The sequence below is a fragment of the Fistularia commersonii genome, chromosome 21 (genome assembly GCF_037954325.1).
Source record: "Fistularia commersonii isolate RoL2024-O1a breed Wild chromosome 21, RoL_Fcom_v1.0, whole genome shotgun sequence".
Lineage (NCBI taxonomy): Eukaryota > Metazoa > Chordata > Actinopteri > Syngnathiformes > Fistulariidae > Fistularia > Fistularia commersonii.
In genome coordinates, this window is record NC_141304.1 from 704,161 (window position 1) to 730,486 (window position 26,326).

At 53.6% G+C, this 26,326-nt stretch overlaps 1 protein-coding gene across 2 annotated transcripts in view; it reads left to right on the forward strand.

Annotated features, from left to right (window-relative positions):
* Window positions 1–26,326, forward strand: part of ca16b (carbonic anhydrase XVI b) — a 39,811-nt gene that overhangs the window by 9,287 nt on the left and 4,198 nt on the right. For both annotated transcript variants that reach the window (XM_086168136.1, XM_086168137.1), the window contains exons 2-19: window positions 4,360–4,461; window positions 11,407–11,586; window positions 12,521–12,669; window positions 16,609–16,704; window positions 17,610–17,676; window positions 18,218–18,375; window positions 18,479–18,671; window positions 19,951–20,135; window positions 20,585–20,693; window positions 20,769–20,818; window positions 20,907–21,636; window positions 21,703–21,841; window positions 24,070–24,161; window positions 24,758–24,849; window positions 25,357–25,453; window positions 25,554–25,636; window positions 25,838–25,972; window positions 26,047–26,181. In XM_086168136.1, the coding sequence (XP_086024262.1) occupies window positions 4,360–4,461; window positions 11,407–11,586; window positions 12,521–12,669; window positions 16,609–16,704; window positions 17,610–17,676; window positions 18,218–18,375; window positions 18,479–18,671; window positions 19,951–20,135; window positions 20,585–20,693; window positions 20,769–20,818; window positions 20,907–21,636; window positions 21,703–21,841; window positions 24,070–24,161; window positions 24,758–24,849; window positions 25,357–25,453; window positions 25,554–25,636; window positions 25,838–25,972; window positions 26,047–26,181 (2,792 nt within the window). The remainder of the gene's footprint in view (window positions 1–4,359; window positions 4,462–11,406; window positions 11,587–12,520; window positions 12,670–16,608; window positions 16,705–17,609; window positions 17,677–18,217; window positions 18,376–18,478; window positions 18,672–19,950; window positions 20,136–20,584; window positions 20,694–20,768; window positions 20,819–20,906; window positions 21,637–21,702; window positions 21,842–24,069; window positions 24,162–24,757; window positions 24,850–25,356; window positions 25,454–25,553; window positions 25,637–25,837; window positions 25,973–26,046; window positions 26,182–26,326) is intronic.

Below are 26,326 nucleotides of genomic sequence, written 5' to 3' on the forward strand. Positions count from 1 at the left end.
ATCTTTAAGCCTGTTAACGCTGATCACGGCCTCGTTTTAGTAAAAATCAAAAATCCGACTCCCGAGATCCGATCCGCGGTTCTCCTCGAGTCGGGCGGGAACCTGTGTACTTGTATTACTTACTCCTCGCGGTATCCGAGTACTACAGTATCCCGATGTCCCGGAATTCTCGCTGAACGTTATTTATGGAGCGCCATTGAAGTCAAAGTGACAGATAAGAAGGTTCTGCTGGTTCATTTATGGTTTCTAAATTCAGCCTTGGTATTGATGTAGAACAACTTCAAAGAGCGGTTCAAGAGGCGGGAGGGGGGACCCCCGCCGGCAGTCCACAAGCCTCTGTGCCTTCAAAGACCCCTGTGCACCGCCGTTTTCCTGACCGGCATGTATCTCCACGTAGGTGTCGTCCCCCAGGCCTGACGTCCACTGTCAGTCCGCCGCGGTTCAGGCTCGGTTGTCCGGTCGCTGCGGAATCTCTTGCCACCGTCCAAGAACAGTCTCTAAATTGTCCCTTGGTACGAAGTAGAAGGCAACCGCTTAGATGGTGGACTGCTGTCCAGTTCGGATTAAGCCCCGCCTCCTCGTCTAGCCATTGCGATCAGCTGTGCCGATGAGGTCTTCATGTGTCCCAAATGACCCTTCGAGCCGACCCCAACTTCCCTTTCCTGATTGGACCGCGGGGAGGCTTCGGGGTCCGAGGGGCCAATGAGAGTCTTCCGAGGGAGGGGTCAGAACCCAATCTGCAGATCAAAGTTGTTGGTGGTGAGCCTCCAACGTCTCCTCTGTTCTCCAGAGTTCTGGGAAGAGGCGGCCCAGAGGGAACCGCAAACATGCACAGTGCTTGTTTTCTTTTGACGGGGAATCACAGGACACCAACCTGATCTCTGCTGGTAATATTTTTTTTTCTTACCAGAACCACGGGACTCCAACCTGGTCCTTTCTGTTTCCTAGAACTCTGGGTTCTGCAGGGGTTCCTGGAACCCGCCTCTCTGTCAGGACCGGTTCCTCTCTGGAGCAACGGCACCAGGACGCAGATCGGACAGCCCCAGATCTGGGGTTCTAAGGTGTCAGAACCCAGATCTGGTTCCGAGCAAAGGTGTAGGATATTATTTTGTTGAGGGGACAAGGACAAAAATCAGAACCACAGACAGAATGTCTCGATCCTCGATCTACCTGGTCTTGATCATTTCATCTGCGCCCGGTAACTCCCATGAAAGGTCCTTCTTTGTCGCCGACATTTGCGCGAGAACCATCTGGAGACACGACGTTCCAGTCAAACCCTGATGAACATGTAATATCGAACCCAAGATACGACCTCATCAGTGGTCGAATGTCAGCAGCAGCACAAACTGTCGTACTCTGTGCCGTACTGTGGGTCGCACTGCCTTCTCGTCAGTCGCCCAGGCTCATCTTGATCCTTTTAGGCCACCCTTCTGTGGTACTCTGTGTACTGTCTGTGGTCAAGGTGATAATGAGGCGCCTTTGTCTCGTCCCCGTGGACATTCGGTTGGGTTTCCGTCACCATGACGATGGGCCCACCCTCTGCCGGAGCCGGCCCACGGAGGCCCCTCTCGTTGGGTGAGGGTTTTTGAAGGTTCTTCGAGGTTCCCCGCTCGGTCCCAGCTGCTCTCCTTGAACTCCGGGCCCTGAGACGTGACTCAGAAGCTCCGCCGAGGCTGATATTTCATTGCCACCTGGCGCTGTCTGCGCCCCTGTTGTTAGGCTGCTGTTTTCCAAGGGCTCTCGGGGGACCTCCATTGCCGTGGAGGCTGATGTTATGGAACAGAGAGCAGGGCTTGGCGGTGGAGATCACCCTCTAGGGTTCTGAAGAACAAGGGGAGGGTTTCCAAGCCTGCTTCCCGCTGGCCTGACAGACATTCTGTCTCCTGAAAGATGTCGAGAGGGAAAATTCTCCCGAGTGACATCTTCTCGGATCCAGGGGACGGCTCACGGTGAAGTTCAGATTAGAGAGTCAAAGGAGATGTCTGCTCTGCTGCTTTGCAGACCGCCCGAGTGCTTATCACAGTGGAGAAGGTTCAGAAGAGCATCCCGCAGCTTCTCCGCCCGCCCCAAGGAGAACTTCGTGTTCTTGGGCGCCGATTGGACAAACGTGGGCACAGTACATCTCGGGACCCGATGATCCGGGTTCCCGGCTGGTTCTTCGCCTGTCAGGCTCCTCCTCCCCAGGCTACTTCCGGTGTCGCTGCTCCCAGACACTTTTCTAAATAAGAGCAAAAAATGTTAGCGTTGGCACTGACAGCGCCTGGTCAGATAGTACCAAAGGAACTTGTCGGGGTACCATCTAAAATGGGGTTGTTGGTTTGGACACTTACAATCCCCTCTGTCCGAGGTTCCTGCCATCTAGAGGTGCCAGGAACAGTTAGGGCTACTTCTTCATCTTCGGTTACTGTTTGGGTCCAGGCGTCTGGTCAGATAGTACCAAAGGAACTTGTCGGGGTGCCATTTAAAACGGGGTCGTTGGTTCGGACACCTACAATCCCCTCTGTCCGAGGTTCCTTCACGCCGTCCGGGAGTCGTGGCACCCGTCCCCGCCCCTCGTCTGGTCCCGCCCACCTCCGCCGGCGTCGTCTGTCCGCCTCCATCAGAGATACCGCCACTGGCGGAGGAGGTCTGGTGTTGACGTGCCGCCGTCTCCTGTGTCGTCTGATCAAAGATGGAACCCCCCACCTCCAGCAGCCCCCCCTCCGACTCATATCCTGCCGGTCTCCTCCCTGAGCCCCCCTCCTCGCCACCCATGCTGTTTTCCCTCCACGGCGAATTGACAGAGCTGTCGGCGACACAGCAGCCGTTTATGACTTCACCCTCGCTCCCAGACAGGAGTTTGATTTGGAGAAACTCAGCATGCAAGTGACTCATACCGCGACGGGGAGCAGGGGGGAGGAAGAGGGAACCAGGGGGAGGCAAGGGGAGCTGGAGGGGGTTTCTTCAAGATCGGATAAATCAATAGTTTCTTATTTTCCAAGAAGGTACAGGTTGTTTGTTCTGATGATCTGGAATGGACTTGGAACTAGAAATAGAGATGGCTAATGTGGGCGAGGGGGTCTGATCATAGTGTCTGAAAATATAGTCCATCCTATAATAGTTTTTTCTCCACCTCCGTGGAAACTCTTTCTGGTCCGGACGGAGGACTGAGTTAATTCAATCAGCGGTGGTGCAACTCTTGGTCAGGGTCGATCCGGTTGTCTTGACTTCCTGGCGGAGTGGAGAGGAGCGGCTTGAGACGAACCTCCGGGAGGAACCTGGAGTATGGGGTACTGGAGTGTACAGTACTGCTATCTGTAGTACCTGTCCAGGTACTACAGGTAGTAGAAACCGTGGTAGTCCTTACCCGTTGGGATTGCGGCTGGAGAGTCGCCATCCGCAGACTCAAGGTTCCTTCTAACAGGACACACTAGATGTTTGGAGGTCGGGACCTCCTGTCCCCTCTTGGTCCATGAGTGGACAGTCAGGGTTAACCCTTGATGTTCCCGTCTGAGGCTGAGACCTTCTTGTTCTTCATCATGAACCTGCCTACCTTTGGCTCTTCTGCGCTCCTCAATCTGTGACCTCTCCTTTGGATGCTCTTTGATTGACCTGTACGATCAGTCTGTCCGCCCTGTCAATCATCCATTCATATTATGGGATGTAAATATCTCCAGGCCTCCTCTTCAAGCTTCTTGCCAACTCGCTCTCTCCGTCAGAATGTTAATTTTCATTTAATCTATTTAGGGTTTTATGGACAAAGTCAGTGGCACTTTTATGACTTTGACGTAAATCAGTGTGTGTGTGTGTGTGTGTGTGTGTGTGTGTGTGTGTGTGTGTGTGTGTGTGTGTGTGTGTGCGCGCGCTTTAATTCACCTGCGCTCCTTCCAGGCGTGTTGTCAGCTGCATGTTGATAAAGGAACAGAACATTTGCTAAACTGCATCGGTAAATTCCCTTTTGTGCGTCGACGCCTCAAACAAACCATAAGGATGAGGGTCGTTTCCTAAAACCAGCGCCGCTGAAGACCAGCGGACCTCAAACTGGACTCAGCGAGTCGTCCAAGTGACGCCTTGTTTTGAAACTGGAGTCCACAGGTGCGGTCAGATATTCAGATAAACAAAAGTTTGGACCCATCTGAGGAACCGGAACTGATCTAGAACCTGGAACCTGAAGGAGGGGAACCAACATGTTCTGCATAACATGGGTGGATGATATATTACGGTGCCGTCTGTAGACTCAGGGCTTATGTCCTGGTCCAGCGGTGGACTGTGAGTCTTCTCAGATACCTGTGGTTCTGCGTATTTGCGTCTAGAACCCCACCGGTGGACTGTGGTTCCACAGGGCTTGTTTTCTAACCTTGTTCCTCTTCTTCTCCACAGTGTCACCAGGGGGTCGTCCACCCCGGGCCCGGATCAACCGTCACTGGGCCGCCGGCGTGCCGAGGGCGCCGAGGGCGGCCGATCCCTACTGGTCGTATTCAGGTGAGCTTCTAATGCCGCCTTCGCAGGAGGACGGCCTGAAGCACCTCCTGTGAAGCCGCTCCTCTTTGTGATGCAGTACTTTATGGGTAGTGCCTTTGGGTAGTCTTAGGAGGGTATTTTTTTGGGGGGTATTTTTTCTGGAGGGCTCAGGAGAAGGAGAATCAATCAAACACCAAGTCCAGGTGTGAACATGCACACCTTAGTTTTGGATACACTGCCCTTCCTCCAGGCTCAGATGTCCCTCCTCCTCCTGAAGTAACAAGAGGCGATAAGCCCTGCCCCTCGGGTGGGCGGTCTGTCCGTCAGGGCTGGAGATTCTCAGGAAGATTCCAGAAGACCTCCTGTCTTCTGGCATCCGGATTGGAAGTACTCCCAAAAATTAGTACTACCAACCAACCGGAGTACCAGTGTACTCACCAAACGAGTGAAAGGAAATACCCCGCCTGGTCGCAGGTGTAAGGGTAGCCCCCTCCCACTGTCTCTGAAGATACTGTACATTCCTGGGTTTAAATAAAGCTCCTGAAGGACGACCCTAGGAGACATTTGGCGTTCTAGAGAAAAACATCTTTGTATGTTTGACTTCATTTCAGATCAGAGGTTCTTTTCCCAGAACGTACGATCGGACCCGGTCTAGATGGAACTGTAGCTTCAGGAGGGCCGAAGGTTCAACCCCAGAGGTGTGATCCAGCCTCAGAGAGGAGTCTGGCTATGAGACATGTACACTTTGATGTATTCGCAGTTGCTGCTGCCGAGGGTGTTTTGTCTCTGCAGGTATCTCACGACAGGAAGCCAAAGTATCTGAGGAAACTTTCCTTTTTCTCTGCTGTTCCTTGGGAACAATTTGGACCACAAAGACGCCGGAACCCCGGAGAAGCGTAACTCTCAGAATCCTTTCTTCAATCAACAAGAAAATGCTTCTAGAAGTGACAATCGTCGGCATTTCATCATAGAAATGGCTGAACTAGTTTGGTCTCCATGGTAACCCGGGGGTTCAGTCAGGAAAGGGGCCATTACAACCCGATGGTCTCACAATTGTTATTTTTAACTCCGAAAAGGAAGTGATGCACCGTAGGCGAGGGCTTTCCAGTGTGGACTTCCTGCCATGGCAAGTTCATTACAGGTTCTCCCATTGGCCCGAAGCCCCAAACAACCCCTCTGGCATTAGTGCCAGATGGACTGGACCTGACCGGACGGAGAAAGACTCCTGAAATATCAATCTTGTCTCCTTTGGGTCTCGAAGGACTACTTCTTCATCTTTGGTGACTATGTCGGTCAACTTTGACGACTACCTCATCTTCACGTATGGCATCTGCCCCGGCGTCTGTCCACTGAAGGTACAAAGAACCCTGGGTTCCCTCCAGGTTCTCCTGCTCGGGTTCTCCCCAGGTTCTCCCGAAGTGTGAGAGCAGTCAGCAGCTTCATCGCGAACTCTTAAGGTCGGACGATTGAGAGACGGCTCCGGCCGCCGCCTCCTTGCCCTCTGAGCAGGATAAAAAGCAACACCCCTCCCTGCCATGTTGTCATGGCGCCCGACAGGAGGAGCGCTGCCCCCTGGAGGTTATGAAGTAGGAGGAGACCTGCTCCCTGCTGACCTTCTTGAATGAGAACCACTTGACTTTAAAGAAGCTCGGCGACTGTATGGCTGTCGGGGGGGGAATATGAGAACATTCCATGCCGTGATCCTGGGAGACAAAGAAGCTCCTCACTCTTTGTTTCTTGCCTTTTGTGAGTGTGAGTGTGTGCGCTACAGTGTTTGTATTGGTTTCCTGTGGAAACGCCCAGCAGGAAATGAAGTGTTCTCAGACGCCGAGTGGGTTCCAGGACCGGCACGGGGAACCCTCTTGTGTTGTTCTAGTTGACCCCAGAGCGAACCGCCACCCGTCCGACCCCCCCCCTCCGCCGGGAGGTGGACGAAGGCCCTGCAGGCTTTGCTTTGACGGGGCGACCTGAGTTCCACTTCCAGAAGAAGCCCTGAAGTGCTTGAACCCTTTTCTCTAGTCCTTAGAACACTGACCTGCACTTCAAACCCCCTGCACCCGCCCTCGAGCCGAGCAGGATGTGGCCTCCCACATGGGAACGCTAGCTAGCAGAGTATCTTCTTTGTGCTTAACGGAAAAAGAAGAAGTGTGAGATGGACTGGACCTGATAGGATGGAGATCTGATGGAAGACTATAAACAGGGCTGAAGTATCACCCTGTTTCCCCCGTGTCCGAGGCCTTGTGAAGGACAAAACCGCATTGGTACTTGCTGAGTCCGTCCAGGTTGCCTTGTACTTCCTTTGAGCTGAACTGGAGAAGCTTCTCTGATGAGGGTGAAACGTCTTCAAGTGAAGAAATTCAACTCCAGTTGCCATCACAGGAAGATTCGGACTTTTGAAGACGCTTTTACGTTTTTTAAGGAACATTTGAAGTTGCTGCGTCGGTCAACTGTGACTGGTAGCTCGTCTGAACTTACTTTAGTGGTCCGGTTTAATTCGTGCTTTATTTCTTTTTTAATTATACTTCATTAATTCCTTGTAGGAAATTTCCTCTCCTCATAGATGAACCATGAGCGGTTGGCTGCCATCTAGAGGTGCCAGGAACAGTTAGGGCTGCTTCTTCACCTTCGGTTACAATTTGGGTCCAGGCGTCTGGAGGCGGTGAAGGTGAAGTTCCAACACCTTTGGTTTTCAACGAACGGATGATGTCGGGAGGCATTTTATGGAGACGTCAAGCTGCGAGTGTCTTCTGTTTCTCATTCCTTCAGCGAAGCTCACCTGTGGTTCACCTCAGGTGGGCTCCCGGCTCCACCTCCGCCCTCCGCCCTCGTACCTCCCGCTGTTGTTACCTCCTGCTGCAACCCCCTTTTATCTTGTGAGAAAACCAGAGCAGCAGGAAGACTGAATTATTTAAAAAATGAATTTGTGGGCTTGGAGCGGGCCGGTTTTCCTTCCTGGATGCGGCGTGCACGTGGGCTCGGTCTCCGCAGGCCATGAGGTCCATTTGTCTGCATCACCCCCGGACGCTTGACAGGAAGGAGTTGTGTGTCGGGTAGAGGCCTCTTAATTCCCTGTGATGCATCACGCCGGCGGCCACCGGTTCAGCAGAAGCGACTTCCCAATCACCTCCCTCCTCGCCTCCTCAATCAATCAGGAGCTCCTGAGGCCGAGAGCCCGTCGGGATCGTTTTGGTCCCCGCATTCTGGACAGGTGTCTCTGGAAACCTCATCCAGGTGGACTTTTGTTGTCGCGGACAGACTCGGGATCGACTGACTAGCGTAATTGCTAGTTAACGCTCTCCATAGTAGTATTTATCTGGTCCAGAGAGGAGGAGGTAGCCAGGAGGGGCACCAACTCATTGTTGAAGAAGCTCTGCTTCTGGAAGAGCAAAACAACAGGCCTCGAATTGTCATTGCGATTAGCCATCTTTTTGTCTCCGCGGTCGGGTATGACCGTGGGCGGCTGGCGGCGGAGCGGGAGGGGGTCATTGTTTTAGGTCCAGCAGAGGAACCTCTGGGGAGGAGTCCCTTCGGAGTCCCCTGTCGCCCCGAAGGGTAGCCTGCCGGTCTTCAATAGGAGGGAAGCTCCTCCTTGCCAGAGCAGATGTATTTCTGTCCCGCTTTTTCTTCACACAAAGTCCTTGGGATTATTTTTGCAGACGGGGGGGATGTTGTACTTATGTGGCGGCCAACACCCAAGAACAGGAAGCCACAGTTTCTATGAAAGTCGGCGAGATGGAAGCAGATAGCGCCGAGGGAGAACAATATTTTGGCTGGAGTTCATTCTGGTGGCCAATAAGACCCCGATGGCCGTGTGATTGACCACTTCCTCTACCTGCTTTTATGTGTTTGTAGCCACTGAGCGGAACACAATGACCTCTGATTAAAGATGGCGCTCAGCCTCAGGCGAAGCCGTGGCGCCGTTCTTATCAGATCCCCGCCTCTCGGAACTCGACGGGACGAGCCCGAATCAACCGTGAAGTGGTTGACTAGTTCATTCATTCATTCATTATCCGTACCAGCTATCCTGCGCTAAGGTACCTTGGGAGGCTACCGCCTATCCCGGTATCCATTGGGCGAGTGGCTGGGTTCACCCTGGATGGATCGCAGGGCCACATTAGAATAAGAACAAGAACAGCTTTATTTATCTTGAAGGAACAACATACGGAGACCGACAGCCATTCGCCCTCTCAGTCACACGTCATCGAGGGACATCCAACTATTCACTCTAATTCAGCCTTGTGCGGGAATTAGAGGAACCCGAGAGGAGCGGCGAGGCTACAGGGAGTGGGGATAAAGAAGGTGGAGGATTTTAAGTACTTAAGGTCAACAGTCCAGAGCAATGGAGAGTGTGGAGAAGAGGTGAAGAAACGTTCAAGAGGGTTGGAGCGGCTGGGGAAACGTGTCAGGGGTGATAGAAGAGCATCGGTAAGGAGAAGACAGTGGTGAGACCGGTGATGTTGAGTGGTTCGGCGACAGCGGCATTGCCGAGACCACAGGAACCAGAGCCGGAGGCGGCGGAGATGAAGACGTTGAGGTTCTCTTTGAGGGTGACGAGGACGAGTGGGACCGGGAATGAGTCCATCAGAGGGGGGACAGGTATGTTAGATGTTCTGGTAATAAGACCTGAGATGGTTGGGTCGTGGACAGAGGAGGGATGGTGACGCTCCGGGTAGAAGGATGTTGAGGTTGGAGCTGCCGGCCAGGAGGTCTAGAGGAAGACCAGAGAGGAGGTTTATGGATGGAGGACACAAAGCTAGCTGGGGGTAGAGAAGAGGATACAGAGAACGGGGTTAGATGGAGGAGGTGGTCCCTGAAGGGAAGGGAAAGAAGAAGACGACAACTCATTTAGCCTCTTGTCCTTTGACTGGAGGCCAAATTTACCCGGCTAACGGTGACACCAGCCTGACCTCCGGTTCTTCCACGACACAAGTTCAACGTCGTCGTCTGCTGGAACCTCTTGTCCTCGGAGTTTGTCGGCAGCGGCGAGATGCGAGAGGAAGCATACCGGGTATCTCAGCCGAGGCCCGGTCATTAGGCCGCGGCGGCTTAGCCTTCCCACATTGTGTTTGCGTGGAGAGGAATGGATTGTTTGTCTTCGCCTCCACCCTCTTCTGCAGACGTGGGCCGGAAGCAGGGCCCGGATGTCCAGCGGCGGGTGGAGCGGTGCGATTAGGTCACGCCGCTAATTGCATAATGAAACCCGTCTGCGCTAAGATGGCCCTCGAAGAGCCGGTGTTCCCGTCTACATCCGAAGCCGCTTCCACCCGATAAGCGCTCACGCTAACAGTTCAGCAGCCACGCCGCTCCTTTTCTGGGTTTGTCAGTTCTTCTCCGGCAATTTCTGCGGGACCTTCAACACCTCTTATCAGGTCTGAGCGTCTCCTCAGCTTTCCTGCAGGCTTTGGATTTCCTTACCAGATAATCAAGCCTGGACTCTCCCTGAAGGTCCTGCGGGTGTCTGGCATTTGTCCTTATGGTCGGTTCCAGCGGGTGCAGGTCCGAGTTCATTACGCAACAAATTAGCTAAGATGACTGCTGGCGGCTCGCCGAGGAAAAGGTTAGCTGGGGGCAGGGGAGGGCTAGCGGCGAGCTGAAGCCACCGTGAGGAGCAAACGCCCAACTCCTTCTTGTTCTAGATCGTTCCCCAACCAAATCCACGACGGCAGGCTAACGCCGGTAGGACGTAGCAAATAGCCGGTAAATGTACGCGCTGTATAAGGCAAGTTACTACGAGGACCCGCGGTACCAGATACCTTGATGAGCACTGCGGTTTTATCATTTTTCCTTTCTTTTTCATTCCAACCTGTTCTTCTCAGCTGTGCACTTCGGGTTTCGTAGGAGTAAACCGTTGTGGTCAATCCCAAACGCTGACGGAGGCCGTAAAACAAACCGCGATACCGCCTGCAGATCGAAACCCTCCCGTCATTCTCTTCATCTTCATGGACAAAATAAATATATCTGCATTCTTAATGAACGCCAAGCCCAGCTGCTCCTCCTCCGTTTCACCTTGGTGCGCTATCTTGAGAACGTTCTGTCAGATATAAAGCACCGACTCGTGGGGAACCACTAATGGGTTCTGAGGGTAAGGGTTTCTCCGTGCCCCCAACCCACCCCCATCCATCAGATGGTCCTCCTAATGGGAATATAGTGTCCTGGGAGATGTTGGAAGAGGAGGCGTAGCCTATTCCAGTTGTCACGGGGCAGAAGACAGGGTTCATCCTGGATCGATCGCAGGGGTTCACATAGGGAGGTACAACCCTTCACCCACTCCGGGCGTCACGGACAACCAACTTCAGGGTTTTATTCGCCCCCAGGTAGAAATACTCCGTTCTCCGAGTGGCACGTGGGCTTGTTTAGTTTCAGATGAATTAGCAAACAACATTTTGGAAGCCGGTGAGCTTGTTCACCTTTGTTTTCCATGAATTCCAAACAGCGGTCTGAAGGAAACCTAAGCCCGAGATTATGAATCAGCCTCAGATTATCCAGCTTTTGTGCGGTAATCTTTGAATGGTCCTTCAGCCGAGGGTCCGAACCTCCAACCAGTCCAACCAGTCTCCGTTAACAGCGGTTGTTCCTGATGGTGGCGCTATGGGACAATGTGCCCGGACTCAGAGGTACCTCCTGACTCGATGCAGCTTGGGGTTCATGTGGAGACGGGCGTCCCCTTTACTCTTTGGCCTTTGTTTTTGGATCGGACCCTTGCACAGAGGGTTAAAGAATCGCAGGGGCAGGTAAGTTTGTTCCAAATGTTGACGCCAAGGTTCAGGAGGCTAAGAACCGCCGGCACAGGTTTCACCTGGACGTTCAACAGCATATATGGACACTTGTTTCCTTTTTTTCTTGGGGTCGGACGGTCTCTAGGTCCGTGAGGACTAGATCCTTCAGATCCTTCATCCGTCGTGTATGTTTAAACACCAGACCTGCCAGAACCTTCTCTAAGTCCTTGATGTTCTCCCCCCTGTGCAGGAAGCCATGGACCTCAGGCCTGGGCGGAGTCGTACCCGGAGTGCGCGGCGAAGGCCCAGTCGCCTGTGGACATTTTGGACCGGCAGGCCCTGCTGTCGGCAGAGTTCCAGGAACTGGAGCTGGACAAGTTCAACGCAGAGTCCTCAGACCAGACCACCATGAAGAACACCGGCAAAACAGGTTAGCAGGACACACTGCAGTGTGTATGTGTCACCATGCAGGTACTGGCTCAGTCCTCAGTATTGGCCAATACATAAATGGTAGTGTACACAGGAAAGTTAAGGTACTAGCAGAACTGCACTACTTGGCTGTACTTTGCTCACGGTTCAGGCATTATTTTGAGGGACATTGGTTTGTTTGAAGGTGGGGAACAACCCCCTCCCCATCTTTTCCCTGCTCTGTAAATCAGCTGACTGTGCACGTTGCTGCTGCTAGCCAGCGGCGCTAATTTAGAACTCCAGACCCAAGAAGAAGCAGCAAGTCTGAGTGGGGAGGAAGAGGACAAAGGAGCTCCATTAGCCATCTGCTTGTTAGCCCCTGCTGCAGGTTCTTCTCCACCATCACTGAACCTGGAGCTTCCTCGTTTCCCTTCAGCTCAAACTCGGGTGATGCTACATCGCGTCCGATAGACAGGAGAAAGCAGAACCCGTCAGACCTTCAGCAACTGTTCTGAAGATTCAGAGAACCCGAAGGTTCCCACCTGTTTGCAGATACTTGTTGACGTGGCTTTGTGGAGTCCCTGAGCTGGTGTTCTGAGCCTTTTTCACTTCATCAAAGCACTTCAGTCAAACTCCTGCTTTTAATCCCAGAAGTACTTCTGTTGTCTGCATATTTTTATTTCCAGAATCGGAGGCTTAAGAGATAATTCATGACCGTGTTGTTACACCTCGGTCCTTCGCGCTCCTTTGACTTTCAGCCTCCCTCAAATGTAACGGCAACAGACAGTGAAATAACAGCGGGGAGACAGAAGTGACTTTGGATGGTTAATTACTGTGTAATGAACGGCGAGCTGTTGCTCCCGCGCCGAGCTTTTGTCTGATCTCCACCGAGATCTTGTGTTCCACGCTGGAACCTCATTTGTCTTCTTCCCTTCCCTGGCTTCCCCACCCACCAGTTGCCGTCCTCCTGAAGGATGACTACTTCGTCAGCGGCGCCGGGCTTCCCGGACGCTTCAAGGCTGAGAAGATCGAGTTCCACTGGGGCCAAAGGAACGGGACCGCAGGCTCCGAGCACAGCGTCAACGGCAGGAGGTTCCCCGTAGAGGTAAGCTCCCGGCAGACCGGGTTCTGCCAGAACCTCCAGATTACCGGCATTCTCAAGTTTTCGCGGAACGTTGGGGTCCCGTTGATTTCGACGCTGTTCTAGCGTTGCGCCAAGGGATCCAGATCCAGAAGGCTTGTGATGTCCTGATGGACTTCACGCACTAGAACCTCAAATAACTGCAATTGAAGCGTCTACGTCTGAAGAGAACCCTTCGCAAGAGTTCTGGACAGTCACAGGGATAAATGTAACTGGTCTTAAAGAGGATACACCGTCTTCATTCAGGGTTCTACCTTGGGTTCTTTGGCGCTTTACTCTTATCAAAAGATGGTAAACCCGCCGTGCTCCTAGATCCTACACAGTGACACGAGCACAAGATGCTCCATCCCTGGTTGCTTCCCTCCAGAAGTTAATTGCAACCCAGAAGGTACAACTGAGTCGTTGCTACTTTATTACAGAGTCTTTGACGTAGAACCAAGGAAAGAGGTGGTTGGTGTCGTAGAACCCTGTGAAAGGAGAAGGGAAGCCGGAACTCGGGTTCTCACTGGTTCCTTTCTTGCTCTTTGTCTGGAAGAAACGTCTTGAGACTCGAAAGAAAGGGAAGAAAAAAAGAGGCCGGTGCCTTTGATGAATAAAAGATGGCGTACGTTCATTTATGTGCCTCACGTGTTGCCGGGGATTTAATCTGAAACTCCCACGGACACTCTAATTCTGGATTGCAGATTATTGAGCAGAAGAGGGCTTTGAGGTGTTTCTTCATTACAGAACCCTGAGAACGGAGTCCAGAGAGATCCCTAACATGATAAATGCACCCACAGACTCGGCAGATCAGAAGGAGAAAGAGTGAAGTGATTAATGAGTGAATCCTGATGTTGCCAGCTGCAACTCGCTGGCCTTCTCCAAATCTCTGAAACACAGGACTTTGCCTGGGTCACAGTGGAACCAGGATATATCCAGGAGGACCTGGTTACAGTATACCACAGGGGAACCTGGGTATGCCACAGGAACACCAGGGTATGTCCAAGGAGAACCTGGGTACACTAAATCCTTGTTTATTGTGGGGGTTATGTTCTAAAAATTACCCCCAATAGGTGAAATCCGTGAAGTATTTAGCTTTATTTTTTACAATTATTATAGAATTCAATACTGTACTATAGAATGAAACCAAAGATCAAAACCTGTTTTCAGGCCCAAGCATTAAAAAAAAAAAGAAATATAAATGGCTGTACAGAGACAAGGCGCTGAGATTGTTGACACTGGCCTACCGTCCCTTAGCCAATTAGGATGCAGAACAAATCATACTGTGCTGTTTGAAAAAATAATGCACTAAAAAAATCCACAAAACAGTGAAGCCGCAAAAAGTGAACCACTTTATAGCGAAGGTTTACTGTAGACCACATGAACACCAGGGTATGTTATAGGAGAACAGGGGTCAGTCCCAGGAGAACAGGAGTATGTCCCGGTAGTACCAGGGTCAGTCCCAGTAGTACCAGGGTCAGTCCCAGGAAAACCGGGGTCAGTCCCAGGAGAACAGGTGTACGTTCAGATGCAGAACCCTCTTGCAAATGCGCATTTTTCATTTGTGATCATCAAAAACGTTCATCCTTTTTCTTAATGTTCTCTCCTGAGCTTAGTGGAACTCAGGGGAACCTTCCTCCACACTTGTCTGGAACCTTCTTGGAATGTGTGGAACTTTCGGTGCGTGAGATGGTGCCAGAAAATAACAAAAACATGGTGAAAAGTTCCATTCTAGATGTTTAGTTGCCTCAGTCAGGACAGAAGCACCAGGCGCCCTTTTGTTTGACCTGTACTGCATAGAGCGCAGGATTTTTAATGTTCTTCCAGTTGTACACAGTGCAGTACAGACCCTTTAGTACCGCAGTAAAATCGGGACATCACAGCAGCAGAGCCATGGAACCAGGATGGGGAACCCGGTTTTGTACTTCATTGTGTTTTGTAGTACCCAGAGTAAAACTGGGACTGTGGACGGGAACTTTTACCTCACATTGGCTTGGCTTGTTTTTGCCAGGATGAACTGGAGTCCTCTCTCCAGAAAATATCTGGCACAACCGCTATAGGAATGTAGAGCATGGAATATTCCAGATGTTCCGACAGAGAACGCTGGAACTTGTCCGATTGGTTCCCTCCTGCCACCAACGGATAACGTAGGAGTTGGAACTAACGGTCTTGTGTCGGTAACGAGGTGGCAGATGAACGGAGAACCTCTCTGACGACAGGCGGCTTCCAGCAACCCAGTTTGAGAACCAGGAGTGGAGGATTTAGGACTCTGTTGTGAATCCGGTATGCTTTTCAAGTCCTGGCGTTTTTATGACACTGAGAGCAAAAAATGTCAGAGTCCGGCAATTAATCAACATCCTGGTACTTTTATCTGATTGCCAATTAACGGGGATTGAAGGGGCATGTAAGGCCTTTCACTGGGAAAGAGGTTGGAGACTCCACTGCCATGGAAGGACCCGGGTATTTCCGGGGATTTTGATCAAGTGCCGCAACCTGATTGAGCCTTTTTGGAGCAGGGAAGGGCCTGCAGTAGCTTCTGTATCCCAATTCTGGTGGTTCTTCTGGTGGCGAAGAAGAAAGAGAGCCCCCTCTTCCTCCTCCTCCTCCTCCCTGCTGGCAGGGAACGGGAGGCTGTAGATCTTCCCCTCCTCTAAAAAGCCACCGACACAGATTATGGGAGATTTACAGCAGTGATAAACGCTGCCTCTTCTTTACGCCTGAGAGAGATCCTCCGTCAGCTGAGGGCCAGTGATTTACGGCGGCCTCCTGGTTCTCCGCATTCCTCCATTCTGTCGGCCCTCCTACAAGTTGTCCCCTCCATTCTGTTGGTTCTCACTCCTCCATCAAGTTGTCTACACTCTTCTGTTGGTTCTCCTGGCTCCTCCATCAAGGTTCTCCTTTCTGTTGGGTCACCTTGCTCCTCCCTCCCTCAAGTTGTCTCCACTCTTCTATCAAGGTCCTCCTTTCTTTTGGTTCTCCTCGTTCCTCCCTCAAGTTGTCAACTCCCTTCCATCAAGGTTCTCCTATCTGTTGGTTCTCCTTGCACCTCCTTCAAGTTGTCAACTCCCTTCTTTTGGTTCTCCTTTCTGTTGGTTCTCCTTGCTCCTCCCTCAAGTTGTCGCCACTCTTCTGTTGGTTCTCCTGGCTCCTCCATCAAGGTTCTCCTATCTGTTGGTTCTCCTTGCACCTCCTTCAAGTTGTCAACTCCCTTCTTTTGGTTCTCCTTTCTGTTGGTTCTCCTTGCTCCTCCCTCAAGTTGTCGCCACTCTTCTGTTGGTTCTCCTTGCTCCTCCATCAAGTTGTCTCCACTCTTCTGATGGTTCTCCTCGTTCCTCCCTTAAGTTGTTACCTTCCCTTCTATTGGTTCTCCTTTCTGTTGGTTCTCCTTGCTCCTCCCTCAAGTTGTCGCCACTCTTCTGTTGGTTCTCCTGGCTCCTCCATCAAGGTTGTCCTTTCTGTTGGTTCTCCTTGCTCCTCCATCAAGTTGTCTCCACTCTTCTGATGGTTCTCCTCGTTCCTCCCTTAAGTTGTTACCTTCCCTTCTATTGGTTCTCCTTTCTGTTGGTTCTCCTTGCTCCTCCCTCAAGTTGTCGCCACTCTTCTGTTGGTTCTCCTGGCTCCTCCATCAAGGTTCTCCTTTCTGTTGGTTCTCCTGGCTCCTCCATCAAGGTTCTCCTTTCTGTTGGTTCTCCTTGCTCCTCCCTCCCTCAAGTTGTCTCCACTCCTCCATCAAGTTGTCTCCACTCTTCTGATGGTTCTCCTCGTTCCTCCATCAAGTTGTTGGTTCTCCTCGTTCCTCAGTCACGTTCTGTTGGCTCTCCTTGTTCTTCCGTCAAGTCCTTTAGGTTCCTCTCGTTCCTCCGTCAAGTTCTTTTGGTTCTCCTCACCCCTCCATCAAGTCGTCTCCTCTCTGTTTGCCCCCAGATGCAAATCTACCTTTACAACGCCGACGACTTCGACAACCTCGCCGCCGCCATCCAGGAAAGACGGGTCATCGCTGCCATGTCCGTCTTCTTCGAGGTGGGTGACTCTGGCCGGGGTTCTCCTCAAGATCTCCAATTTTGGTTTGGGACATCACAGATGTGGATAAAGTCCAGATCAGAAACAGATGAGCTTCTTTCCCCGCTGCTCCTGGAAGGTACAAGTTGTAACCTTCCAGGACCTTCACTCTTCTGGTCCATCTGGGCCACCTTGGTGCATCTGGAACGGGTCTAAGGAGGAGGGCCGGTAATGAGGACACAGGTGTGTGTTATGTAGGCCTCCTTCTGCTCCAGACAGTGATGGACCAGGTGAGGAGGAACACCTAAACGCCTCTGCTGGGTCCTGACAGCCCTATCGCTTACCGCAATTAGCACCGGCGCGCACAATCTGCTGAGCAGCGCTTTGGAAACCGCACACACACACACACACACACACACACACACACACACACACACACACACACACACACACACACGCAAGGACTCAGATTTCACATTTCTAATCAATGAGCAGCGTCTTCTCTGCTCCCTGAAGGCCTATTAATGGCCTCTACGGCGAGAACATTATCTACATTCAGCATTCGCCGTGTAATTATTCTCCGCCGGGCCGACCTGGATTAACGCCCCCCTAAAACACACACACACACACACACACACACACACACACACACACACACACACACACACACACACACACACACCAGTTTTTAAGTAGGACGTCGGCAGATGTGCAGGGTGGAGAACGTCCATGACGTCCATGTTGGATCTGCTCGGTCCTGCGACCCCCTTGGGGGCGGAGCTTCTGGGCTGAGCTGTGGATGATTGGCGGCCTGTTGCCATGGTGACCCCTTAGCGCGGGGGAGGCGGGGCTTATTGAGGTTTGATTGACAGGCGGCGTTCAGGTTCCTTCAGACCGAGTCTCATTGTGGTCCTGGTGTGTTGCAGCTCGGACCAGGAGACAACCAGGCCTTGGAGACCATCATCCAGGGCTTGAAGGGAGTCGTGCACCACGGTGAGCACACACACACACACACACACACACACACACACACACACACACACACACACACACGTTTCTGTCAGTTCCCGTCCTCTCCTGTGGACAGAAATGGCTGCTCGGTTTTGAGGTGGCTTTCCCTCTGAGAAGGTTTGCTCCTCAAGGTTCCCCATGAAGATGCGCAGATGCTCCTTTTACCTCCATGGGACTTCAATCCCCAACTTGGAGTCCAAGCGTTCCTTCTCGGCCTACAAGCTCTTGGGAACCCTCACCCCTGGTCTGCAGAACCTCTAGTTGTCTCCAGAAGCTTCTCCACAGCTTGGCAGGAAGTGGATCCCACCTCATCTCCACCTCCAGGAAGCTTTTAGGATCGCAACAGAACGGCTGCTGGAGGTGGAGAACTGGATGAAGGTGGACGTTGGAGTGCAAGGGATCTTCTTATCTGGACGTTCTTTTTTTCTCCACTTGGATCCACGTTTGCTTGATCCAGATCCACCTGGCTGATGGAACCTTCACCTTCTCGCCCTCTGATCTCACCTGATTGTTCTCCATCCAGAAAAGGAGACCAACCTGAGGCCGTTCGTCCTGCGAGATCTTCTGCCGGCGTCGTTGGGGAGCTACTACCGCTACACCGGCTCCCTCACCACGCCGCCCTGCAGCCCCTCCGTGGAGTGGATCATCTTCTCCAGGCCTGTTTATCTGTCCGTCCAACAGGTAGGTCGTCTACGAAGAAGAAACGCTCCAGCGTTTTCCTCCCAGACCTTCTGGAAGGTTCCGGTTCCCGTCGGGTTCCTCCAGATGTTCTTCTCTTTCTCAGCTGGAGGCCTTTTACGGCGTCCTCACCATGGAGCTGCAGGACCACGTCAAAGCTGTGGCTGATCTGTGGAACAACTTCCGACCGCCGCAGGACCTCGGTGACAGGAAGGTCTACAAGTCCGCGGTGAAGGACGCCTGGCAGAAGGATCTGACCGACACGCCGGGGAGCACGCAGACCTCCAAGGCCTCCAAAGGTGGGTCCACACCAGAAGGTTCTCTGGAGGTCAGGTGGTCCTCCTGCATCCTGGAGGTTCTCCAGAGGACGCCGAGCCGTCCCGTTCTTCAGCTCACGTGGAGACGGGAGGAGATGAGCGAGGGAGGAGGAGGAGGTCTCCTGGTGGAGCTGGAGCTCTCCAGCGAGGAACATCAGATGTTATCATGAACACGTGACTCGGCTAAAATAGACCCGAACAAATTAACTGGCAAAATGGCTTTTGTGGAGCGGCGACAGTCTTCATCTTCTCCTACATCTTCTCCTCCTCCTCCTTCATCTTCATCTCTCTCCTTTCATCTCCTCCTCCTTTCATCTTCTCCTGCATCTTCTCCTCCTCCTCCTTCATCTCCTTCATCTTCATCTCCTCCTTCGTCTCCTTCATCTCCTCCTCCTCCTTCATCTTCATCTCTCTCCTTTCATCTCCTTCATCTTCATCTCCTCCTCCTCCATCATCCTCATCTTCTCCTCCATCTCCTCCTCCTTCATCTTCATCTTCTCCTCCTTCATCTCCTCCTCCTCCTCCATCATCTTCATCTCCTCCATCATCTCCTCCTCCTGCATCTCCTTCATCTTCTCCTCCTCCTTCATCTTCATCATCTCCTCCATCATCCTCATCTCCTCCTGCATCTTCTCCTCCTCCTTCATCTCCTTCATCTTCTCCTCCTTCTTCATCTCCTCCTTCATCTCCTCCTTCATCATCTCCTCCTTCATCTTCTCCTCCTTCATCTCTCTCCTTTCATCTCCTCCTTCATCTTCATCATCTCCTCCTTCATCTTCTCCTCCTCCTCCTTCATCTCCTTCATCTTCATCTCCTCCTGCATCTCCTTCATCTCCTCCTCCTCCTTCATCTCCTCCTCCTCCTCAGGCCTTCAGGGTGAATGTTGGTCTCCACATGCTCGTCTCCCACTGATTCTTCATTTAGAGATGCTCTCTGTCCTTCTGTCCTATGCTGATGAGTTAGCAAGCATCTGATTGGTCATCGAGCACCTCAGACTCCGCCCCCTCAGCCCCCCCCATGTTCTCGCTGTGGACTCTGCCATGTGCCCGGGTTCCTTCCGCCCCCCTTCGGTATCTCCTGATGTTGCGTCCTGCGCCGCCCCCTGCAGGCCACTCTAGGACACGACTCCTAGGTTCTCCGAGGTCCATCCAGGTTCTCCGCTCTGCGGAGTGCTTCTGCTGCCTTGCGAAGTCGGTCTGCCGCCGTTTTACCCGCCGAGATCCAACACGGCGTCTTCTCTGGTTCCTCGCCGGTTCCGCAGCGTGCAGCAGCGCCCCGGCGGGCGTGAAGATCCGGCGCCTGAACCGGACCTCCCTGGAGGTGAGCTGGGAGCGCCCCCTGCACTTGTACCACCCGCCCATCACAGGCTACATGGTCTCCTACAGCTGGGTGAGACCCGACCGCACCGACGAGAACGGCCTCATCAGGACGGAGGACCGCGAGACGGTGAGTGTCTCCGGTCCGATCCTCTCGACCTTCTGGGCTTCTGGCCGGAGGGGGAACATTCTGAGATGTGGAGCTTTGACACGAGGGTCCAGATGCTGTCCCGGCTCCGTCCCGAAAGGGACATTAGAACTTGTCCATCCCTGGAAGTCCCTTGTCAGGGGACAGTTGGTCATCTGTCCGGGCTCTCCAGGTTCTCCTGTGCTGGTTACCTGTGTGTTCACTCCAGGTTCTCCTTCCTTCCTGGGTTCTCTTCCTCCTACAGCTCAGGAGCAGTCACCAGGTTCACTGAAGACTCCGAATTGTCCGTATGTGTGGGAATGAGGGGATGATTGACCCTTCCGGGTCAAACCCCAACCCTTGTCCATGATGTAAACCCAGACAGGAGACCGTCCCCCTCCTCCTGGAAGGTTCTTCTCCAACACTGACAATGTCGCTCCTCTCCGTTCCAGAGAGCCGTTGTCAACAACGTAGCTTCGGACGTCCTCTACCTGTTCCGAGTCCAGGCCGTGTGTCAGGACGACCAGCGCAGCGACTTCAGCCAGATGCTGCTGCTCCGGGGTACATGTCCACCACCTCCGCCCCTGCAAATATTGTTCCCCGGTGTCTTCATTCACTGATGTTCCGCTCTTCTAGATAACACGACCAGGGTGTTGGAAGGTTCGCGAATCGTCAAGACGGGGACGGTGAGTCGACCACAAGGGGGCGACACCACCTTCTGTTTGCGCGTCCCGTGCGGTTCTTCTTCTTGACCGCGTTGTCCGCCTCCCTCAGCCCACAGTATCTACGGTGTCCTCAGCGGACATGGCTCTGATAAGCTCCGGCTCCTCCCCCTGGACGTCCTCCGGTATCCACGTCTCCATTGTCTCCATGGCAACAGGAACGGGTCAACCCTCCAGCGGCAGCCAGGCCACCGTGGCGTCGCTGGTTACGAGCACCTTGCTGGCAGGTTTGGGCGTCGGCGGGGGGATCATCTCGTCCTCGGCCGGCTCCGCGCCGCCCACTCAGGTGCCCCTCACCACCCGGAACCCCATCCAGAGCTCGCCGCCGCCCTCCAAGTCCAGCGGCGAGCAAGCGGCGCCGCAGGCTCCCGAGGGCGACGGCACGTCCGAAGGCGGCTTGGCGTCGAAGGACAACGAGGACACGGAGGACGAAAAAGAAGGCGAACCGGAGGACGGCGACGAAGAGAAGAGCAAGGGGAGGAAGGAGGGAGGTGATCGCCCGGAAGCCCGGGTGAACACCACCGTCGTCAGAGAGCCTTCCGCCGCCACCCCGGCCTCCACGGCCAAAGAGAACGGCGTCCCCACAACGGGGGGTACCGCCGTGCCCGCAAGCTCCGCCACCGACCGCCTGCCCGTCACGGGGGCGGAGCCCACCGGAGGGTACCCGACCCCGACCAAGGAGGCCCACAACCGCACCTCTGAAATGCAGATACCTCAGAGCTCCACGCTTTCCACCAAGATCGGAGATGGGAAGATCGTTTGGCCGTTTTCCGTCCACACCGGTAAGGAGTCACATGGCCACGCTGTCGAGCGACATCTATCGCAACTGCTGATTTATTCCCATCCAGACAGGACCACCTTGTCCAACGTGACCAGGATTCCCCACCCCGGAATTGGCCGGATGGTGTGGATCGTCCCGCTGGTGGTGGTCTCCGCTCTCACCCTGTTTTGCCTGATCCTGCTTCTGGTCGTCATGGTCTACTGGAGGTGAGCGAGCACAGAGTCCGGTCCGGTGGTGGCGATACACTCCCTTGGGTCACCGCTGCGCCTGCTTTTCCGTTTCGAGTACGAAAGGGGATTCTGAATCCCGGTCTGTCGTCCGGTGAGTCCGAATTGCGACCTCCTGGAGGGCTGCTCCTGGAAGGGGGTCTTTGAACCCTTCATCGTGATCGTATGATCGCACATCCTTGTTGGATTTCCTGCTGTCGGACTTTCTAGTCCTACAGGGGGTCCTGCCTCCCCCTTGAACCTTGTCATCATCCATCAGCCCCTAATACAATGCAGGGTTTAGAGTTCGAATCCCTGTTGTTTGTCCGACTGTGACCTCCTTAAGGGCTGCTCCCAGAAGGGAGTCCGCGAGTGCTTCATTGTGATTGGACGAAACAAGACTGTAGTGAATTTGCGTCCCTTTTTGACTTCCTGCTAGTGGACTCTCTGGTACCAAAGGGGGCGGGCAGAGTTCAAAGCAGGAAGCGCGAGCTCTTCCCTTCAGGTTCCGACCAGCGGTTAGTCAGCCCCCCCCCCCCCCCCCCCCCCCCATTTCAGCAATGCAGGGTTTAGAGTTCGAATCCCAGTTGTTTGTCCGGCTGTGACCTCCTGAAGGGCTGCTACAGGAAGGGAGTCCCTGAATGCTTCGAATCAGGACTGTAGTGAATTTGCGTCCCTTTTTGACTTCCTGCTAGTGGACTCTCTGGTACCAAAGGGGGCGGGCAAAGTTCAAAGCGGGAAGCGCGAGCTGTTCCCTTCTCGGCAGCGTAGGTCCTGAGTCCCAGGTCAACTGGACTGCTGGTTTTCTTCCAGGCCTCCTGACCTTGAAGGACGTTCTGTCCACAGGTTTAGAGCCTCTCAGTCGTTTGCCTGGCAAGTACCGTCTGTGACTTCTGGAAGGGAATCCCCGAACGCTTCGTTGTGATTGGATGAATCAGGACTACTGTGAATCTGTGTCCTCACTGGACATGTTGGACTCTATTTTACAACATGGGTCCCCCATCCTCTCCGGACCTGCTGGTGGAGCAGCTCTTCATCCACCCTACAGGCCTCTGCTGCTGGAGATGTGGTACTGCACGTTGTTAACCACAAGCCGATGCAGGGAACTTCGGATCTCACTGATTCGGGCTTCTGGAACCCGCGAGGTTCCAAAATAAAGGGCTTAGAACCTGAATCGTGGTCGATTGTCCAGCAAGTCCCGGCAGTGACCCCCTGAAAGGCTGCTCCTGGAAGGGAGACCCTGAACTACCCATCGTGATTTGATGAAGGACTGCTGTGAATCTGCATCCTCATTGGACATGTTGGACTGTCAGGTTCCTACATGGGGTCCCGCCCCCTCCTTGGACCTGCTCATCATCCATCAGCCCACAACCCCCATGCCTGCACCCTCCGGCTGGCAACGGGCCCAGCTGGCGGCGGCGGAGTTCATTTACTGCTAGCGTAGCTCCAGTAATTAGCCGCGCCCCTCCACCTGCACACTCCAAAGGGTTAATGAGTGACAGGGCACTTCAGGGTTGTTCTCTATTGTCTGTCAGAAGACAACCCCACCACCCTTGTTCTTCATGATGGGGGTCTCCAGAGCAGCTGCTGATTGTTCCATCAACACCGTCGTTCTGCTTCACTTGTATCCATAAAGATGGGTTGGGGCTTCCTGGAGTGAGGCTTACGTCAGGAGGCGCAAGTCTCCGCCCTCTGGAGCTAATTGGTGGAGCGGCGGCTCACATCTGGAAGCCCCCCAGGAGGCTCGAGGTGTTTTGCGAGTTCTGGCAGATGTTGAGTGAAGCTGAAGCGGCAGGAGAGAATCGCCTCTGCCCTTCCTCTTCTTCTGCTCGCGTCTCAGAACGAAGTCCGACTCCTCGAACGTGGAGCCACATCTGCCCCCGCCGGTTGATTGATGGTGACGGGGAGAAGGTGAAGCAGAGACAGGAGGTCCTCCTCTTCTTCTCCCCCCTTTGGGTCCTGGACCTCCTTCTCTGCTAGCTTCTCACTCTCTCCAAAGCCTCTCTGGAGCAACTCTTGGGAAACAATGACGAGCATCTGCTCCTTCCTCTACGCGGAGTACAGGTAGGACCTCACCTGGGCCGGTCCAGGACCAGACCTTCACCCCCATAGTCCTGGTGCGTGTGTGTGTGTGTGTGTGTGTGTGTGTGTGTGTGTGTGTGTGTGTGTGTGTGTATGTGTGTTGAGGGTCAGACAGGCTAACGGCGTATCTCCTCGTGTCCCTGCAGGAGGTTCTTCCAGACGGCTCACTTCTACGTGGAGGAGAGCAGCTCCCCGCGGGTGGTGGCCAACGAGAACATCCCCTTCATCCCCATTCCAGGTGAGGCAGGTGGACGTTCTGCAGGCGTCTCCTGGTCCAGGAGATGATGGATCTTCATGCTCGAGCGGTGTGGTTGTTTAAAACTCGCGGCCGGTGCCAGCTCCCCCTTCAGAAGATCTCAACGTGGACTGGATGGAGTAACCGGTATAGGTCCTTCTGGAGCGACTGAAGTCATTTAAATACCACTGAGAAGGTGACTGACCTCCTCGATCCTCCCGGAGATGTTTCTTCACCCGGACTCCCCGCAGGCAGTACCGCTCCCTGCCAGCAGGAGGCCAGGAGGCCCCAGGTGCAGCTGGGGGTTGGTGAAGATGTTTGCCCCCATCAGGACCTGACAGCTGGGTCCCCGGTGACGGGAAACCAGCTCTGTCCAAAATCCCTGGTGTGCAATTTGGAGATGATTCCACTCGAGCAGACAGACGTCGTCCTTCTTCTGGTCCCGACACGACCATATAGGGACTTGCTGAGGCGCCGCCTCTGGTTTTAACATCTATCTTGGTTTTCATCTAAAGAATCAGCTCTGGAGGAAAGATAATAAAAGATCTTGTCCAAACAAGTCCACTGTGACTAGTCTTCTGTCCCTGTGTGTCCTGCAGATGACATGGAGGCCATCCCCGTGAAGCAGTTTGTCAAGCACATCATGGAGCTCTACAAGAACAACCTGCAGGGGTTCTCCGAGGAGTTCGAGGTAACCTCTCGGCGCTCTGAGAACTCCCGAAATAGCGGTCCACCGCTCGCTTCTTGTTCTGATGGCCGCCGTCTGCGAGCCGCCGATCCTCCAGGTTCCTCCAGGTTCCTCGGAGGAGGTGGAACACTTATGAGAAAATGAAGCGAGTCCAGTTTCCCAGATTAGGCGTTTCTGCCAGGATGAGAACCTGCAGAGGTCGGAACAGTTCGCCTTCCATCTCCGCAGCACTCGAGGGGTTCCGTTCCGGGTCGGGTTTGGGGGCAGATGGTGGTTGGAAACAGACAGGAGTTAATTAGAGTGGAACCTTCTGCCGGACATCTGGAAGGTTCTCCGCGTAACCTGGTTAGAAACGGAGGCCGGGGGGGGATTCTCTCTAATTGGGGTGATTTGAGGAGACCACGTCGGTCGGGGCGTCTACCTGAAAAACCTCATCACGGTCACATCACCGAATCCAGGGCTGGAGAAGCAGAAGTCCCACCTCCTGTTTGTCTCTTCGGTGTCCCCCAGGAGGTGCAACGTTCCACCGCCGATCTGAAAATCACCGCGGAACATTCCAATCACCCCGACAACAAGCACAAGAACAGATACATCAACATCGTGGCCTGTGAGTCGGCGCTAAATTAACCCCCCTCGGGCGTCCGTTACTACGGAAACCAGTGGTCCCGTGGTAACCTGCTCTCCATCTGTGTGGATTGTCTCCCCAGACGACCACAGCAGGGTGAAGCTGCGATCGCTGGCAGGGAAAGACGCCAAACACTCAGACTACATCAACGCCAACTACGTGGACGTGAGTGTTGACCTCCTCGCTCCCTTGAATCAAGAACCCTCCTCCTTCCACCTCCCAACCCCCCTCAATGTTGAGATAATCGCTGCAGCGTAATGTACCTTCTGGCAGACTTGAAATAGAAAGGTCTCCAAAGAACTTCCTGCGATACCCGCTGCAAGTACTTTCCAAATATGACTGCGTTTTTTTTTTTTCCGCTCGCAGGGATACAACCAGCCCCGGGCCTACATCGCTGCCCAGGGTCCCCTGAAGTCTACCTTCGAGGACTTCTGGAGGATGGTGTGGGAGCAGAACACCGGCATCATAGTCATGATCACGAACCTGGTGGAGAAGGGCAGGGTATGTCCACGCGCTGCCGTCGCTCATAGGAAGGCGAACGTGGTCTCCTCTCAAGTGTCCTCTTCGTCCCGCAGAGGAAATGCGACCAGTACTGGCCCACGGAGAACAGCGAGCAGTATGGGAACATTGTGGTGACGCTTAAGAGCACCAAGGTGCACGCCTGCTACACCCTGCGCCAGTTCCACATCAGGAACACCAAGGTCAAAAAGGTAACGGTCAGGAATCTCTGTCAGTCATTCGGGTTTCACCTCCTCTCTTGGTTTCTTGTGGTCCTGTGGAACCCGCTGACTTTAACGCCGTTCCGTCAGCTGATCTTGTTCTCGTCTTCATCGGACTGCAAGTTCAGACGCCCAA